The 20,094-nt window shown below is 39.9% G+C and overlaps 1 protein-coding gene across 1 annotated transcript in view; it reads left to right on the forward strand.

Moving 5' to 3' along the window:
• Window positions 1-319: 319 nt before the first annotated feature.
• Window positions 320-20,094, forward strand: part of wls (Wnt ligand secretion mediator) — a 39,301-nt gene continuing 19,526 nt past the window's right edge. Inside the window, exons 1-6 of the mRNA XM_075484077.1 lie at window positions 320-634; window positions 8,103-8,375; window positions 11,981-12,105; window positions 14,046-14,207; window positions 14,385-14,521; window positions 17,422-17,590. Coding sequence (XP_075340192.1) covers window positions 529-634; window positions 8,103-8,375; window positions 11,981-12,105; window positions 14,046-14,207; window positions 14,385-14,521; window positions 17,422-17,590 — 972 coding nt within the window. The 5' untranslated portion in view covers window positions 320-528. The remainder of the gene's footprint in view (window positions 635-8,102; window positions 8,376-11,980; window positions 12,106-14,045; window positions 14,208-14,384; window positions 14,522-17,421; window positions 17,591-20,094) is intronic.

The following is a 20,094-nucleotide window of genomic DNA, read 5'->3' on the forward strand; positions in this document are numbered from 1 at the left end:
AAAATACGGTAATGTTTTCATTAGAACCTGAAAATAAATTATAAAGCTAAAACTCATCTTAATATTAAAACTACAGAATACTGAAAATGCACAGAAGCTATATTCATTCTTGATTTCGAGCAAGACTTTTTGAAGGACAATCAGTTTATGTCAACTGAATTGGTAAGATAGTAGCCCTAAAAGCTCCCCTTAAATAGCCCTTAAAACTGTGCTCACACAACATGGGCGCTATTACAGGCATTCAATGACACAGTAACCTGCATTACCAGCCCCTTTTGCAATGCGGTGGCGCTCCACAGATCTTTCCCTGGTCTAGTGTTGGCTCGTCGGACATAAAGCTCAGCGTTATTCGGTCATGTGATTCCTTTTTTTTTTCCTCCTTCCAAGTTGAAAGGCAGGAGCAGAGCGGTGGAGGGGGCCCAGCTTGCCTTCCTACTTGCGGTTGATGCAACGTTTTCGCCCTTTTCAGCCACATTTTTGTTTGTTTCTCGCTCGGTGTGATATCTTTACCCCAACATCTCCTTCGCGATGGCGGGGGCTATTATTGAAAATATGAGCACCAAAAAGTTGGTGATAGTGGGAGTTATTCTGCTTTTGTTCCAGGCGTTTGCCTTCATGGTCGGCGGTTTAATTGGTAAGTTTTTCTTCTTCATCCCTCACTTTTATCCTTTGTTTAGCTAACGCTCTTTTTTTTGTATACGCGTGGCCGTTAAAATGTTTGCAAACTGTAAAAATAGAAAAAAAATGGACAAAGTTTTAAGTTGTGTTCACCGAGCTCACCGAGTCGGTAACAAATGTTTACTCGAAGACATGAGACGACGGCGCTAACTTTTAGCTGTCTTTTATTCTCGTGGGCTCAAACAACGTCGCCGAAGTGTACCTCAGCTAGAATTACTGCTTCGTATCAAAGTGTCGGCTGCCTGCATGCCTCACGCACTGGCTTCATTAAACTCGATAATCTATTGGAAATCGTGCTTTTTGAGTAAATTCTTTTGAAATACACCCAACCTTGTGTTTTTCTCACTTCTTTGATCCAATCTCGAATGTTATTTCCCCCTTTTTCTGTGCATACCTCATTACTCCCCCCTCTCCTCCAATATATAATCTCTGTCTGCTGTGTTGGGCCCCAGGCAGCATCTCTACCTTCCTCTCACTCCCCCCGTGTGTCTGTCCTTCTCCACGAAATCCCTATCTCCTTGCAGGCTGAGCATTCCTGTTTCTTCCCACAATCTCAGTTGTACAGAGAGAGGCAGACAGTGGTGCACAAAAGCACACACAGCTGTCAAAGTTATATTTTGCCTTGAGGTCTGAGAAGGAGTTGCTGTCAATTTTTTTTTTTTTTTCAAATCTACCCACTCTTTCTCTCACACACTACACCATTTAGGAGGTTGAGCTCTTGTGGAAGCTGCCTATCTTTCTCTTGGGTTGAATCTGAAAACATCCACCAGACACACTCCGTGTCCTGCTACATTGCTGATAAATTAGCTTGTTTTGCTCTTTCCTGGCTGAGATGGTTTTAATGAAGCCAGATTCCTTTGTGTGTGCTCAGTGGCCGGGGGCTGTGGGGGTAATTGAGAAGAAAGGGTTTTTTCTCCCCTTGTTTCCCGACAAACCTGGGAACATGGCATGGGGTCAGCGGGCTGAGGGGATGGTCATTATTCTGGACGCCGCCGTGGAGGCTGGAGGAGCCGGTGTGCCCCTGGACTCACAGGGTTGCATGATAATTGATCTCCTGAGGGGTTTCAGATAACTGGGTTTAACTCTGTTTGATGTATCTTCTTTGTTGCTTTGTTTACATTTGTATGTGTGCATTTTTGACATTTTCTTTTCTTTCCAACGCAGCAATTAAAACAAACTTAAAGTTTACCCCTGCAGAGTTTTATGTCTGTGTGGTTGCCTTTTTGCTGTGTGTGTGTGTGTGTGTGTAAATTTGGCATCTGTCCCTTTTCTTTCTGCTATGAGTGTATAGACGTGTTTAGATGTTCAGATATAACTGCCCTGTACGGGTAGAAAAAAATCTGGCCCTGATTGCTTGCGGTTAGACCTTTGGAAATCCAAAACAGAAATGCTTGACTCTCCTCTCTAAAACTAATACTCCTCTCAAACTGCTGATGTAGAAATGGTGAAGATGACTTCTGCTTCGTGCCTTCTTTGATATGTCGCTAATCTTTGTCTGAGCTGGATCTGAAAGATCAAGGCCGTCATGTTCACCCTCATGACCAGATATTTTCCACAAGTACCCTCGACAATTATTAAAGCTCATGGCGTCTTGCCACGTCCCCTAACGGCTTGACACACTTGGGTGGGTTCTTAAGTTGGGTGCTGGTTAAGTTTTGTTTGGCTTCGCAAGGACTTTCATACTGTATACTTGTTCTGAGGGTATTTTAGTTGTTATGCCTGTATGAATATTCAATTCAATTCAAAAATACTTTATTTATCCCAGAGGGAAATTAAATGTTGATGTAGCTCAATTAAATCAAAGAGTTATTATAGATGCTGATGGCTGTGGGCAGGAAAGATTTCCTGTAGCGGTCCGTTTTGCATCCAAACTGAAGAAGCCTTTGACTGAAGAGACTCTGTTTTCTGATAACAGTCTCATGGAGAGGATGTTCAGGGTTGTCCATAATTCTCTTGATTTTATGCAAAATCCTTCTTTGCATTATTGTCTCCAGAGGTTCCACAGTCGTCCCCAGAACAGAACCAGCCTTCTTTATCAGGTTGTTGAGTCTTTTTAGGTCCCTGGTTCTGATGCTGCTGCCCCAACAGATGACGCAAGAGGAAATGACGCTCTCAACAACAGACTTGTAGAAGATCTGCAACATCTTGTTGCAAACCTTGAAGGACCTTAGCTTCCTCAAGAAGTACAGTCTGCTCTGTCCTTTCTTGTAGATTGCTTCACTGTTGTGTCTCCAGTCCAGTCTGTTGTCCACATGAACACCAAGGTATTTATATTCCTCAACCACCTCCACTTCTTCTCCCATGATGGAAACAGGGTTTGATCTGACCCTGTTTCTCCTGAAATCTACAATCATCTCCTTTGTTTTGTTAAAGGGACATTATGTAATTTCTTCCCCCATCTAGTGGTGCAATTTTATTTTGCAAAGTTGAATGAATTTGCTCTCTAGCGCCTCACGTTTTCAAATGTGCGCTGCAACTTCTTGAACTACGGCAAGCGGAATGTGTCAAGATTCAAGAAGCTATAGCTTCAGACTCAAGGTCCATACAAACAAAAAGAAATCAAGACACACAGTACAAAGGATTACATAACACACATACAACAACACTATAAATACAGATGACAGATAACATGTCAGATAACATAACATCTCCTTTGGTGTGCAAGCAATCAATTAGTCATATTCCGGGAGTTACCGGAAGTGACGTCGACGCAGCATTAGCATTAGCAGCGTTAGCAATAGGAGCATTAGCAGCGGTAAATAAACTCCCAGTAAACTTACAAACTTTCTAATGCCTCGTTTTGTGAGTTAAGAGCGTATGTATACTACGGCAGAAGTTTGGTAACAATCAATGCATTATTAGTGGGATAATTTACGAGATAAAATCTATTTAGCATTTTTTTTTAAACTTTATTAGTAAATCAACAAAATAACAGTTTACAAATGTGAGCATAACGCCAAAAAGAAGATAGCCAGGGGGAGCATAGGAATAATAATAAAAAGAAGAAGATGATGCACTTACAAAAAGAAAGCTAATGAACACAAAGACATATGTGCCAAGGAATAAAATCTATTTAGCATTAGCGGCTGTAATAAGCCATTTGGCGGAAATGACGTCACAATGACGTCATTTCCGCTTGTAGGCCTGGTGGGGAAATCGCGATTCGAAGTGCTTTATGTCCCTCTCGGCACTTCGTGGTTTTTCATAGACCAGAAGGACATGGCAGCCTCCATAGAGCTTACCTGCTCTATGTAGATACAGACAAGTTATTCTTCACTCAGGAGGATAAGTGAGATTTTTGACAGAGATCATTTTACACCAATGAGGACTAACTTATGAATGAATATGTTGATTTGAGCTAATAAATGACTTAATTTATTACATAGTGTCCCTTTAACATTCAAGATGAGATGATTGTTCCCACACCATGCCACAAAGCGGTCCACCAGCTCTCTGTACTCAGCTTCTTGTCCATCTCTGATACACCCGACAACTGCAGAGTCATCTGAATATTTCTGTAGATGACAGAAGTCTGACTTGTACTGGAAGTCTGAAGTGTACAGAGTGAAAAGGAATGGTGAGAGTACAGTCCCCTGTGGTGCTCCTGTGCTGCTGATCACCTGGTTAGACACACAATTCTTCAGTCTGACAAACTGTGGTCTGTTTGTCAGGTAGTCATTAATCCAGGTGATTGTTGAGGCCTCCACCTGAGTCTTCTGGAGTTTCAGACTAAGCAGATCAGGCTGGATTGTGTTAAATGCACTGGAGAAATCAAAGAACATGATCCTCACAGTGCTGCCTGCTTTATCCAGATGACAGTGGGTTTGTTGAAGCAGGTGTATGATAGCGTCTTCAACTCCAACTCCATGGCGATAAGCAAACTGCAGGGGGTCCTGATATGTGCTGGTTTGCTTACACAGGTGGGTCAACAGGAGTCTCTCCAGGACCTTCATTATGTGGGATGTCAGTGCAACAGGTCTGTAGTCATTGATATCTGAAGGGTGAGTTTTCTTTGGTACCGGAACCAGACAGGATGTCTTCCACAACAGTGGTACCTTCTCTTGGGTCAAGCTAAGGTTGAAAAGGTGTTGCAGAATCCCACAGAGCTGCTCTGCACAGGCCTTCAGGACTCGGGGGCTGACACCATCTGGACCTGCAGCCTTGTTCCGGTTCAGTCTTTCCAACTGCCTCTTCACCTGACTTCTAGAAACAGAAAAGTGGGAGGGGGAGGCAAAGGGGACAGCAGCATCTCCTGATTGGGTTGATGACAAACTAGTGGAAGCAGAAGAATCCATGACTGAGGTGGAGATGTTACAGGAAAGCTGTGGGTCAGAGGAGGGTGGGATGTCTCTTTGGCTGGGAACAGGAGGGGAGGATGGTGAGCTTGTTCCTGAACTGAACCTGTTGAAGAATGTGTTCAGCTCATTTGCTCTGTCCAGACTTCCATCCATCCGATCCTCCCTCTGCTTGAGGCCTGTGATCTTCTTCATTCCTGACCACACATCTCTGATATTGTTCCTCTGCAGTTTACTCTCAAGCTTCTTTCTATACACCTCCTTGCTCTCTCTGATCTTGACTTTGAGCTGCTTCTGTATACTCCTCAGTAACTCCCTGTCTCGCTCCCTAAAGGCTCTTTTTTTCCTGTTCAATAGTTCCTTTAGCTCACTGGTGATCCAGGGTTTGTTATTAGGGAAGCATCTCACTGTTCTGGTGGGGATGGTGTTGTCCACACAGAAGTTTATATAGTCAGTCACACACTCAGTCATGGCATTAATGTCCTCTCCATGTGGCTTACAAAGAGAAATCCAATCGGTTGCATCAAAACAACCCTGTAAGGCTTCTTCAGCTTCCTCTGACCACTTTCTAACAGTCCTTTTTGTGACAGGTAGTCTCTGGACAAGGGGTTTATATGCTGAACAGAGAAAAACAAGGTTGTGATCTGATTTACCCAGGGGAGGTCTTGATTTGGAAATGTATGAATCCTTGACATTTGTGTAAAACAAATCCAATGTCTTGTTTTCTCTGGGAGAGCAGCTGACAAACTGTTGAAAAGTTGGCAGTGTAGCAGAGAGTGAGGCATGATTAAAATCACCAGATATTGCCACAAAAGAATTGGGGTGTTGAGTCTGTATCTTTGCAACAACGGAACTGATGACATCACATGCAGTGTCGGCAACAGCTGAGGGTGGAATGTAAACAGCCACCAAAACAACACTGGTGAACTCTCTTGGCAAATAATATGGACGAAAACTTACTGCCAATAGTTCAATGTCAGGACTGCAGATACGACTCTTCACAGTAACATGTCCTGGGTGACACCATCTGTTGTTGACAAGCACTGCCAATCCACCCCCTTTCCTTTTCCTGCTACTCTTTATATCTCGATCTGCTCGTACAGTCAGGAAGCCCGGCAGAGAGACGCTGGAGTCGGGTATATGATCCTGTAGCCATGTCTCAGTAAAACACATAATGCTACATTCCCGATATTCTTGCTGAGTCCTTGTCAAGGCTAGAAGTTCATCCAACTTGTTAGCTAACGATCTTACATTTCCCATGATGCAGGATGGCAGAGATGGTTTGAACTTCTTCTTTCTTTCTCTCCTCTTTGCTCCTGCTCTGCATCCACGACGCCTCCTTTTCAATTCCAGTGGGATTTCTGGCTTCAGTTGTTGAATTATTTCTGCTTTTCCAATGTTATTCAGCTGCTCCCTGTTGTAAACCACCTTGTTGCTATGGTTATGCATCATGACAAAAGAGTAAAATATACAAAAGTATTGGGAAAAATTAATCCAGCTGCACAGCATCCAAGGCAGGAAGGAACAGTTGTCCACAAAATGCAATTTCTTCCAAGAAATAACAGGAATGAAATTTAGAAAAAAAGAAAAATCTCAATGTGAGGTACAGAGCTACTCCAACGTGCTGCCACCCTCAGCAGCGCATTCTAGAACCATATGACACTCATGTTGACATTAACCATAATTGGGACTTTGGAACAAACTGAGAATATGTTATTTCATCAGTGTTCAGTAATCAAGGAGTATAAGGGAGTTTTGAGCTCAGTTGTTTTTTTATATATATATATATATATATATATATATATATATATATATATATATATATTCATTCTCTCAGACATTAACAATCTTTTGACCTTGTTCTGAGGGTTTACATAACTCCCAGGTGCCCATGTGTTCTGTCACACAGCCGACTGTCTGCCCGTAGCTCTGGGAAGCGACCACGTGGTCTCATATCATTTTTACATTTTTTTTCTATGTCTTAAAAAAAAGTGCTGCCTCTTCTGCTCTTATGAACATGCAGCATTGCTTGCAGCTATCACTACTGATCACTAATGATTTGTTTTAGGGCTTTTCCGAATTATTATTATTATTATTATTATTATTATTGTCTCCATCAAGTGGTTTCACTTTTAAGAAGTCAAGCTATTTAAACTGATTTTTACTTGTAAAAAAAATGTAAGAAATTATAAAAAGTATTTTCAGAATTTTTTATTTTTGTTAAACATCAGTTTGATCCCTTGACTAATTTAGAGGTTCTCGTGTGATGATTGCTTCCAAATGAATGGCTATTGGTTTCTGAATATTGAATATCTACTGTTTTTAGTTACTGTTGTGAAAAGTACTAAAAAAAACATTCCGACTGCTGGCATTGTTACAAAAACTTTGGGAATCTGTATTGCACTATACTCCTGTGTCTCAGACTTGTTTTCAGCTAATTAACTTGAGCTAACTTTGGCATCTCCAGCAGCTTTGTATCCATTTTGACAGACAAATGTTTGTATGCCTGCCTGCCAATAGATGTATCATAACTGCCATTGGACTTGAGCCAGTGTTGTCTATTGCACCTAAACATCACTCAACTCTCTACATGAGAAATTTTGTCTTGAGGCTACACCTGGACTTACCGGCCTTTGGTGTCGTTCACATCAGATCTCTAGCTTTCACAACAGGAGACCAAAGTTTTTCTGTTGTCATGATAATGGTGGAACTTTTCCCGAGTGTTAGTAAAACCCTTTGAGCAACAGCTACAAGTGCCAGACTTGCTAGGCTCATGAATCTCAATGCATAAACAGTGTAACTGGTGCCTGAGAGTATTTGAGAATACCCCCCCCCCAATCACTTCAGAGAAATGGAGAGCCTTGCTGGCAAACATTGCCTAAACACTGCTAAAAGTAATTGTTTGGACTAATTTGACACAAACCCATCTTGGTGACTGCATTATTATTGCCCTTGCACAGTTGACTCGTCATTGCCAAGTATGATTCATTGGATTCTATCTAAACTTTTTGTGTGATTTATTACTTTCAGGGTAATTTAAGCTTACTAGGACCTTAAAACAGTTTGTTGCAGTATTTCAATATGACATCCATTCTAACACCACACCCTATCATCTGCTTCTCTTTCCAGCTCCCAGTCCAACCACAGCAGTCCACTACTTGGCTACAAAGTGTGTGGACACAATCAAGCACAGACAGGAAACAAAATGGTTCATGCCTTCCGGTCCTAACCAGTGTGAAAAGATCCGGTCCTTCGATGAGGCCATTTCCAAGAGGATTGAGGCCAACAGCATTGTGTTTGCTGTCCACATCCCTCTGTCCAACAAGGAGATGAGCCCATGGTTCCAGTTTATGCTGGTCATCCTGCAGATTGACATTGCATTTAAGATACACAACCAGATCGGTGAGAACCAAAGTAACATGAGTTTTACAAAAGGGAAAGGACAACTGGGCTCATGTTTCTCCTCCAGGATATGACTTTACAAGATTGTGTGAGAGATGAGTCGGCTAATGAAGATCTAATATTTGAAAGTACTAGTTCTCCTCTGCCTGTGAACTTCTTGTTCTGAATTGTTTCCCTCATGTCTGAATTGTGACAAAATTTCCTCCTTTTGGTATTTCTTAGGATTGCATTCTGATGGAAAATACTTGCCGGAAAATGGAAAATAGTTGTTCATTGTGACTAAGCTAGGCTTTTTATTTTTTTTTTACCTTCACTGCTACATGTCCTGGTGAGATGCTGTTTAGGGGTCACAATTCAGTCTTTCTTGGTGAATGCTTGAGGAATTCACAGGAATATTTATTCTTCGGTAGATTGGACTTGTTACACTGAAAAGCAGCAAATAATGATGTCGTCCTGCTGTTTGTTCTCTATAGACTCAGGGGCAGGGTAGTTGTGGACAACCTTGCCAAGCACATTTGAGACGGGTATAAAGGGATAGATGATATTTACTTTTTTTTTTTTTCTATTCTAATGGCATAAGAACACAGGGCCTTCACTAGCCTATTACCCATTTTGCACCTTTACCACTTATTTTTGTTTCTTTTAGTCATTGTTTAATACATTTTTATGTAATTGTTTCAATGGATAGACTCTCAGCATCTCAGTTTAATGAAGTTCCTGAATACGAGCGAAGGATAGCAGATATCTAACTGGTTTTCCCAAGAGTACAAGGTTTGGTACGTTGGCAGGGTGGCCTGGAAAAAGGGATTAGCGAGGATGACAAGAAAGTTTAACAAGTCATCAGAAGAGCCAGGGGAAGAATTATTTACTCAATTATTTATTTTCTGTCATGCTTAGGAATGCTCAGTTGCAGAAATTTGAACATCATAGCAATTTCTGATGTCAAAAAGCACTTGTTCACATTGACAAATGCTTATTAACATTGATACAGTCTTTCATAGGCTTATTGGCATAGGCTGAAAAAGGATGAGGCATTTGATGGTAATATAAAGTGCACAAAAATGTTGGAAGTCTGTTGCTTTGTTTCTGTGTTCCAGCTTATCAAAACAGTCATACAGCCTAGTTATCAGCTCACATTCTTTGCCTCAGTGGAAATGTGTTGGGAGCCTCTGAGTTGTTTACTGGTTGGCTGGCTGACAAACAAATCAGTGATGAAACCTCAGCCACAGATGCTACAGACTCATTATTCTGATTTCTGAGGCGCTTCGAGTAGATGATTGGAGAGGGTAACACTCCTTGAAAAAGATGTCTGGATGGCAGCATATGTTGCTCCAAATCCTGTATATGCCGTTCAGCATTTCTAATGACTTCAGAGATGTGCATTCTACCCTTGCCATGTGCTGTAATGCACCCCTATACAATAACGGATGCTGGCTTTTGAAATGTGAATGGATGGCAAGGTGGATTGGTGGGTGGGTGGTTCCCCTCTTTAGCATTGAAGATGTAGCAGCCATGATATTCATGACACTCTGAAATTTTTCATCAGACCTGGAAATGTTAATTTCTTTCCATCTTTCTTTTTCCTTTTTGTTCTTTTATGATAGAGTTTTTGTGAATAGTTAGGCTCAACCAATCAGAAATGCTGCATGCTCCTGGTCTGGCCCCAAAAACTACCAGGAGTCTCAAAAGTTCTTCCTTCTGTCCAGGACCGTTTTTGGGTTTCAGTATTTCCTACATACTTTTCTACAGATGTATATATATTTTTTAAATTCCTGCATTAATTAAAAAAAAAAAAAATATATATATATATATATATAAGTGAAAGGGCACAAGGTTTATTATAATTACTTATAGGAAAATAATGAAAGGAGCAATCCTAATCCTGCCCTTGAATTGCTTTTAAATTGTTTCATTTTTTACTAAAAAAAAAAAAAAAAGTGCCTGATAAAAGTACTCAATAAGCAGTATTGGTAAGAGTAGCACTATCATTGAAATGACACCCATTTCAAGGAAAGTCCCTGCTATCAAAATACAGCTTAGTAGACATGAAAGCTATTCTTAATACCCATATTGAATAGGTGTTGATGGTGAATTTATGCTTTGGTTATTTATGTTTTTGTCTGTTGTATTTTTGTAAAATATACTGATTTATTTATCTGAGTTTTATTTTCTTTTCTTTTTTGCTAAAGCTTTCTCAGATTTCAAGACCTCGATACAAGTTTGCTGATTCAAATTTTTTTTAAACTTAAATAGATTTCACAAAGATTTGAGCATTTTCAGATGACAGAAAGGTATTATTTGTAAAAAAACCGAGTAAATGCCTATACACTCCACCCTAATGAAGTCAGTTGTACTATAATGAATGAAACTGCATCAGGTTGTCTGTTTAAATCCTGATCAGAGCACTTGGTACCAAGTTTAGGCGGACTCTGTCCTGCAGCTTTATGACTAATGAACACAAAGGCATCTTCTCCCTGACTACCAGATCTATCTAACAATGTCGATCTCAGAGAAGAGCTTCAGCCTTATTAACCACTCCACCCAGGCACCAAGCACTCCTTGGCCAGTGTCCAGCAATAACACAGCTGTTGAGATGGCTTAGTTTCCGTGGCGATGGGCGCTTTACAGGAGTGGAATTCTTGCATGAAGTGAGCTGACATTTGAGGGCCTCTCTGTCTCTCTCTGTCTCTGTCTCTCTCTGCCTCTGCCCCTCTCTCTCTCTCTCTCTCTCTCTCTCTGCTTCATAACTGCACAAGCAGTACTGTGGAGGGCTAGAGGAGAGAACTCTTGGCTTTGTAATAAGATCTAAAGATGCAGTTTTAATAGCTTGGCTTGGAATCGTTTTGTTGGACTCACTGGCTTGGGATGGTGAAAGCCAGCTCAAGGTCTCTTTGAGGTTTATATCAAGCAGGAAGTAAAATAGATCTGGGCCATCTTTGAGGGCAGACTCTGTATGATCCTAATAATCCTATTAATGTGACTGAGTCTGACCGGTTGTAGAAGACAGGACCACATATTGCCTCAAGAGATCTTACCTTGCATGAATATTATTTTTAAAATGGAAAGTTTTTTTGAATTGAGTTATTCTCGGATCAAACCTCAATGAGTTAGATGTACATCATCTTCATATTGGTCTCTAACAACCGTGGAATTCTAGAATTCACATGCATCTGAGACATAAGCTTGTCAAGTGAAAATTAATGGTGCACCTTCTGATTTTAATGTGGAGTGTCTGCGCTGGAGTTTGCTGGTCTTTCTAATGAATAGGCCGTGGTTGCCTGTCACCAGGACTTAATTCTGTGTCATCACTGGGATCATAACAGACAGGTTGGTGCTGGCATGAGGTATAATGTACATCAAAGTACAGGCATGTGAATCTATTCAGTGCATTCTTTTTTTCATTTTAATGTTTTCCTTGTGGAAAAAGGCTCTTTGCTTTAAATACTGTTTTTAAGATTTTTTTTGTTTTGTTTTTTTTTCAAGTTTGGGTTCCAATTAATTGAATGTGGGGATTTGTGAGACATCATTTCAATTTAGAACCTTTGAAGACCTGAATGCCTTCTAAGTGTTGTGTTAACATGAGAGTGGTAATTTTTTTTTCCCAGTGGACGGAGCAATGGTCACTATTGATGTTGGCCTGGCCTACAGAGACGACACAGTCAGTGAGTGGACAGAGATGGCTCATTCCTTCGAACAGAGAAAACTCAGCTGCAACTTTACCACTGTTAAGGTAAAGGACCCCCCACACACACACTTTTAAATGAGGGTAAAATTGTGTGCATAAGTCATGTCAAGTTTGGATTGGTTTCTTACCTTAAATGACACAATGCCGTCTATCACTTAGCATTTCATTAATGTAGTTTCATACTATGTGAACAATCTCTTCTCATTAGGGCAGTTGCTATGAGAAATTTCATTGTGAGAATAGAAATTGTTACTCCTAAATGACAAAAGTGCTGTTTCTACCCAGTTTCACCCATATCCTCACCAATTCTCTCTTCTAAAATAATTGTTCTTTGTTTAGTAATCTCTTTTTGCATTTAAAGGAAAAAGATCTCCACAGTTCAGCCTGGTCTCTCATGCTGATATTATTACATATGCCTGAGCTCCCTGTAACCCCTCTACTCCCTCACATACTTGCTGATTATTCACCGTTGTTGAATATTTAGCCTATGATTCTCCATAATGAGAGAGCATCATAATGGGAAAGAGAGATTAGATTGTGTGAATTGACCCACAGAACAAGCTCTTGTAAAAGTTTTCAAGACAGCATTTTTAGTTATTAGCGTCTTAGTCAATGTCAGAGAGATTTTACTTTGAGACATTCCTATGTTTCTACTGATTTGAATTAAGACTATTGTACTAATTCAAATGTGAAAACATTAAAAGGAGTCAAAGAGGACATTATCCTCCATCCTATTTTGTTGGTTGTGTTTCAGTCTGAATGTGGTAATTTTGCACCCCACTTATCTAGATGAGCTCATCGTATTCCATCAACTCTCCAAAGCATTTGTCCTCTTAAGTTGAGCAGAAGCAGATCTGTTACAGTCATTGCTGTGATGAGCTGCATTTTCTGACCAACTGGGATAATAATCAGTATGTTTATATGACACTAGTAATAAAATGCATACTGTTAGTCAGATCAAAACCAAACTTTAAAATAAAATTCATGTAAACAGGTTGGTGTGACAAAAGTCACGCAAAATAAAATCTCTCAAAACCAGACCAACCCGCCCAGATAATGGGATTAGGAATCAAATCCCTTCACTAGCCCAAACTGGCCTATTTCCTCTGCAAATGCTCCATCTTTTTCCATCAGTTTCTTTTTAAAAAAAAAAACAAAAGTATGAGTGTATATTAATACAGCTGAATTCCCAATAAAGCTGATCTCATTTACATATTTCTGTTTCTTTATTTGATGGCTAAACGTGCAACAAATTGTGATTGAAAATCAGCTAAGAAGACTACATGTCAACTTGAGTTCCGTTGCAGCATTTCCAGACAGTCGCTCAGCTTTAAAAAAATTCAAATTTTTATAACCACAGAATCATTTGACAAAATATAACCATTTAAATAACGTAAAGACAACATCTGTGCAGTGAATTCAGCTGTACATACATATACAATTATCTCCCACAGAGAAATTTAGAAGCCGTATGAAAGTTTTCTTGAATTTTTTTCCAACACAGTCCCATAGCATTGTGGCGTGCTGATGCTGATTAATAACTCTATTCTCTTCCCGTACATATGTACTGGTACAAGGACAGTGGTCCAGTTAAATGTCCAGTCCAATGTCCAGTCCAACCTTGGCTCAACACAACTGTGCTTTTAACCCTGATAAGTGCGGGTATGTCAGGTTGGTTTTCGGATTGTGACTGATTTAGCTATGCTAGCACTAGCAGCCTCCCTTTCTTGAAGGTGAATGTCCACATCTCTGCTGAATGTGGCGCTTCAGTCGCGTGCTTAGTATTTAATAATTCTTCCACAGCCCACGCACAAAGTTATTGTCATTTTGTTGATGAAAATGCTGCCACATTTCTTGTCCCATTTGCTATGTGTGCAGAGATTGGAGTTGCAGCAATCGGTAGTACTTATATACAGCAATTTAGGAATATGCCTTCCTCAGTTTAATGTGTTTTAACCTGTCACTGTGCTCTGTGTGTTGTCTAGAACCTTGAGAATGAAGGCCGTTACTATGAGTGTGACCTGCTGCCATTTATGGAGGTGGGGAGTGTGGCCCATAAGTACTATCTTCTCAACATCCGGCTGCCTATCAATGAGCGCAAGAAGATCAATGTGGGGATTGGAGAAATCAGAGACATTCACCTTGTTGTAAGTGTATAGGTGAAACTGCTTAATGTTGTGCACACAGTTAAGCTACTGTTTCTGTTGTAAGAATGAAACTGTCGACCTTTCAGCGATTATGGTGTTAATATTAGTCCTTGCTTGCAGCTAAAATGACATGCACGCAAATGGGTGGACAGTGATATAATTTAATTTTCTCTAAAGAGCATCCATCAGAACGGAGGCTTCACCAAGGTTTGGTTTGCTATGAAGACCTTCCTCACACCCAGCATCCTCATCATCATGATCTGGTACTGGAGACGCATCACCCTCATGAGCAGACCTCCCGTCCTCCTGGAGAAGTAAGGCTTATCCTTCCTTTCTATTATTTCAGTGGTTTGCTAGGTTACCAAGTGTGTAATTTTCACTTTAGATACTTTTAAGTGGTGGCAACATAATCTCAGTCCTTCTTAAATGACCTGTATGAGAGCTTAGTCTTACAGTAATGGTTGTTCAGTAGTAAAACAAGATAAATTATATTATAACAGAGCGGAATCTGTAATAGTTTGATAAGCTAGTGTGGCTCTGCTTCAGTATGTGTATTGAGAGTTTGTACATATTAAGTATAGATGAAATATAAGTAGGTCACGCTTACTGTGCAGTGCAGGTCAGAGGGGGTAGTTTATCAAGCATCTCAAGAGGGATGTTGTGTAGGATTTTCAGCAGCTGAGACTGCACTGTTTAACATTAAGCAAACTGAAACAAAATGGAACATGTTTTGGTAACACATTGCTATCATTTGCCTGATGTCCTCTGATTTACCCCCCCCCCCCCAAAAAAAAAATTAATTTCAGCTTTTTGTATAATTCCTCAAGCAAACATGGAAAAATCCGGCACTAATTTGGGTACATTTACCTGAAGCCGGCAGTTTAAATGCCATGCTGTGAAAAGCTGAAGCTATGCTCAGAGCCCAGTGTTTGTGTAACCTCCTGCCATGCTGGAAAGATGGATCAGTAAGAGGCAGCGATCTGGGCCACAGGAAGCGTCTGCCGGAGCGTGAAACACACTTCAAAATCTGCAAGCTAGCACTCAACACACACATGCATTTGGGACTGAAACACACCAGTTAGCCAGACACCAAATGCACCACACACACACACACTGAGCCAATGTCTCTCTCTCCTTCCATCTACCTTTTCTGGCTCAAGGCTCTTATTCCCAAATGACCAGCGGGCTCTCAGAAAGTGCGTGTCGTACCCTATTTGTGGACAGTGGATGATTTTCTTTCACGCTGTAAAAGCTTTACCAGAGTGTCCAGTTTTGCTTGCCCACAGATGTGTTGGAATGGTAAACCTTAGACTTTGTCTAACAAATGATTGTTTCTTCCTATTTCTGTTCCTTTCTTTTTTCTTTTTTTTTTTTTTTTTTTTTTTTTTTTTTTGCTCTCCCTCTTCCCCTGTCCCCCGGTCCGGTTCGGCACTATCACATGTTAAATATTGTAACAAAAATAGATAAATAAATAAGCAGTTGTTGGGCATCAAAGGGAGCTTTACATTCATTAAAAATTTTTTTTAAAAAAAGACTTAGTCTAACTTTGAGGATAGATGTTAGGGAGAAACTCTGTGTGGCTAAAAGTCTTAGTAAGATAACCCATGAACTTCTAAAAGAATAACATCAGAAACAATCGCAAACAGATGTTAAACACTCAGGAATGTTAATGGCAACGTTGTGATGTGTCACAACAGGATAAACTTTGAAGTAGTTCAGTTAACATGCCCAGGCACCTGCTCACCTGAATGAAATGCAAACATAAATCTTATTAGTAACACTGCGACTTTACTGTTGCCTCATGTTGAAGGGGAAAGAAGAACCTTTTATCAATTTAACCTCACAGATTTATTTGGTTTTTTTTTTCCCCAACTCTCGCATTTACTTAGACATGTCGCAGTCTGTTGCTCATGACGCATTCCATGTTAGCTCTACAGAACTTCGCTGACGAGCAGTCTAGAGTGAAATTGCCTCAAAGTATTGACTTCTTCTACCCACAGTAATGACAAACAATGTTTGTACCCGCATGTTTTAGGTCGCCTTCATCAGTTGCTTTCTTCTCTCACTTTCTATCTCTATCTCTCACTCACTCACTCACTCACTCACTCACTCACTCACTCACTCACTCACTCTCACTCTCAGCTCTGTTTTGACCTAACTATTTCCTTTCATCTGTGAGTGGCTTGCAGAGACCTGTTTTTGCAGTTACAAAGAAGAGTGCCCCTATTTTGTCTTTCTGATGGCAGATTTTTCTTTTGAAGGAGCTTGATCAGGAAGTTTTTTGTAAACATAGAATCATTATATATAATTGAGGGCTAGTCCTTAGTAGAGATATGACAATACCCTGGGATATAAAGTGCCTGCTTCAGCAAATATGTTTTGAAATATGTTTACCTGAGACCATAAAAACAAAAAAAACTTATTGTTGATCTGATCAAAACTGGACTTTAAAAATGCATGTAAACAAATTGGTCTGGTTATGAATTTCTATTTAACACAGCCAATTAACACAGATTCTAAAATGAAGCCTGTCGGTTTAAATTACCATAATATTCATCTGCTAAAGCTGCACTTTATTATCTAACCCAGTGTTTCCCAACCTTTTTTGGCCCGAGTACCCCCTCACACATAGAACGCGTGCGATGATTCTCCAAAAGTAGAGCAACACAGTGGTTATTACATGAAAATCATTTTATTTCATATCCTTAACTTGAACATAAAATTCTCAGGCTTTCTCTCTCTTTTTTTTAACCTCAGTTGAATTCAACATAAGAATAAAAAAACATTTTCTTGAAATATAAATAATTAACCAAAATAGTATAAATACTAAATCAAAATAATCTTACTTTGTTATCTAACTTAAACAAGTAACATTTCTCTTTTTTTTTTCTTTTTTTTTTTTCTTTTTTTTTAAGAATACATGAACATAACTCATTTCTCTCTCTTTTGAAGAATACATTAACAGGCCTAACTCATGGAACATTCATCACAAAACTGGAGTCTCCTTCATAAACAGTCCTCCATAAAAGTGTGACGCCTTAATAAATAAATAAATAAAAAATTGAAAAAAAACTCCCCGTGTACCCCCTGCAGTACCTCCGCGTACCACTAGGGGTACGCGTACCCCCGGTTGGGAAACACTGCTCTAACCCACGAGCAAATCTGCTGAATTCTTAAGATTTATTTATTTATTTATTTATTTTTTTCCCCTCAGGGTAATCTTTGCTCTGGGAATCTCTATGACATTCATCAACATCCCAGTGGAGTGGTTCTCTATTGGCTTTAACTGGACCTGGATGCTGCTTTTTGGAGACATCAGACAGGGCATCTTCTACTCCATGTTGCTCTCCTTCTGGGTCATCTTCTGTGGGGAACATGTCATGGTACTGTACAAAGCATAATTTAAAGACTATCTCTACCATAATATTTTTTTAAATGTGATAAAAGACATGAATGAAGCACATGCTGAACGCTGAGCATTTCAATTTTGGAACTGCAGTCCGCCTGTAACAGTCTCCATATCGTAAAATAAAGCTGAAAGGATTTTTGTGTCTCAGACCTGAGAAATCAATACCATTAACTTGCTAACTTTTCAGGGCTGGCAGTTGGAGATGGATTTTATTTAATGTTAGCATTTAGCAACCTATTGCTAGCTTTGTGTTGACTCGGTGTGAGAGGTTTGCTGGCTGTTTTGCTGCTCTCTTTCTAGATTGTTTCTCATCTTTTTCTGTGTATGTATGTGTGTCTCTGTGCTCAAACTGTTGACTCAGTTTATATTGTATTTCCTCTGGTCAAGCTTGCCTTACTAAATGCCCCTTGCTGACAGACTACTACAATGTGTTGTTTTCTCTTCTGCACATGCAGTGCTGTGATTGGAGTTCAGGGTGTTTCCCATGCTACGAAAGTGTTAGCCCAAACAGAGCCATCTGTGTTCTAGAACCTCTTGGGATATTTACTGTGAAGCAGGTTCACAATATCCAGGATATCTTTTGGCTCTCTGGTTTGACAAACTATGATAATCAAGATCATGCTGAGCGGCGTCACAGGTCGACATATTGATTTGATACACAACACTGAGTTTTCCATCTGTAGCAATGAGTGTGTTCATGTAAACGGATTGAACCACATCATCAGGAACCAGCATAGAAGCTGCATATTTCCCAAATGAAGATTATAAAATACTAAAATGAATGTGATACCAATGAGCAAAGATATGTTTTTAAGGGGTTCATCCAGTGGTAGGGCCTCTGGTAAGGCCTTCTTTGCTGGCCTAAAAAATTTCTGAATCGCAGACTGATGTTAATTATATTTTGTCCCTGAATACTTATTAAATGATACCAAATGGTCTGTCCGCTTCCTTTCATAGCTTTTCCCTTGGTTGCGCTATTTCCAGACGTGTATTTTAATATTAAAGCATTTAACCAATCACATTTCAGCCATCATTTGTTGCCAGGGTCAAAGAAATCTGCTTGGAGGCCTTCACTATCAGTTCTGCGGGCCCTGTAGCATAAAATAAGTGTCGATTAAACTGTTGCTTCAACCAATCAGATTTTGAGTTGGCCACACAAAGGTCCTAGCAGCCATACGGTAACATCAGCATATTCATACCCTTTGATTGGATAGTCAGAGAGTGTACTAGCCAGAGCTAGCAAACTGCATCTGTAGTGCACGAGCAAAAATATAGTTGTTGATTTTATAACTGTTTTGTCAACCCACAATGGCTGAAGGAGGAGAAGAAATGGATTTAAAATTTTAAAACTTTTAGCATTAGCTTCGATGGCGATAGAAAAGTAATTCTTGATGGAACTGAAACGCATGGATAATCTGTACGACAGAGTAATGAGGATGGATTTTGTGTACAAATAATCAGGATTTTTGGTGAATAAAATGTTGCTATTTTAATAAATGAGGTCGTTATAGATGCTTTTTTTTTATGTGTGTGGCAGCTGTAGCTGCAGTAGAAGGAGACTTGTGCACCCCGGGTTCGTTTATTCAGTAAATGCATTTATTTTGGCTACGCGAGTTCTCTATCTGCGATGCAACTGCTCTTTATACTGCATTACTGCATAAAATGATGTTGTTTTTTTTGTTGTTTTTTTTTACAGCCATAAAATAGTTATTGAGGGTGGACTGATTCAGACGGAGCACTACTGAAGACCTAGGTGTGAAATGCATGGCCCGCCACTGGGTTCATCAATACCTGAAGATACACTTTAACTTGATTTCTGGGTGGTTTTTGTTTAGCTAACCTACAGGCTTGCATCCCAATTGTGAGCTCACTTCCAGCCCTTTTGATTTAATTCAGTTTATTTATATAGCACCAAATCAACAAGAAATGTCATCTCAAACTCTGGGAACCACAAGTAAACCTGCAGTCTGAGCAAAGTGCTCTGTTGAGAAAATATCCAACTATGAGATATTTAAAGGGATAGTTTGGCTCTTTTGACATGAAGCTGTATGACATCCCATATTAGCTATATCATTTATGAACATTGACTTACCCCCCGCTGAGTCCTGTGAGCCGAGTTCCAGCCTCGTTTCTGTGCTGACGAAGGTAGTCCGGCTAGTTGGCTGGGGCTAAACAAATAAAGCGTCTTGCTTCTCAAAACGATATGCGTTCAAAAGAGTAATAAATTTGCATCACAAAATCGTTGTGCATGAAAGTCAGACCTCACATCGCTTGGCGCTATTTTTTCCTCCCTTGATATCAATGCGTCCAGTCACCTAGCGATAGCTGCACCTGTTACGGTGTTTACTGCTCGGAAGCAGGGGTAGTGCTCGGTCTGCTCTTCGGTCTGCACAGTTTACATTGGATGCATGTAATGCTTTTTTTTTTTAGGTTCACAAATACTCCAATTGCTATTTTTTTTTTATTGTCTATACAGTT

The sequence above is a fragment of the Odontesthes bonariensis genome, chromosome 14 (genome assembly GCF_027942865.1).
Source record: "Odontesthes bonariensis isolate fOdoBon6 chromosome 14, fOdoBon6.hap1, whole genome shotgun sequence".
NCBI classification, from domain to species: Eukaryota; Metazoa; Chordata; class Actinopteri; order Atheriniformes; family Atherinopsidae; genus Odontesthes; species Odontesthes bonariensis.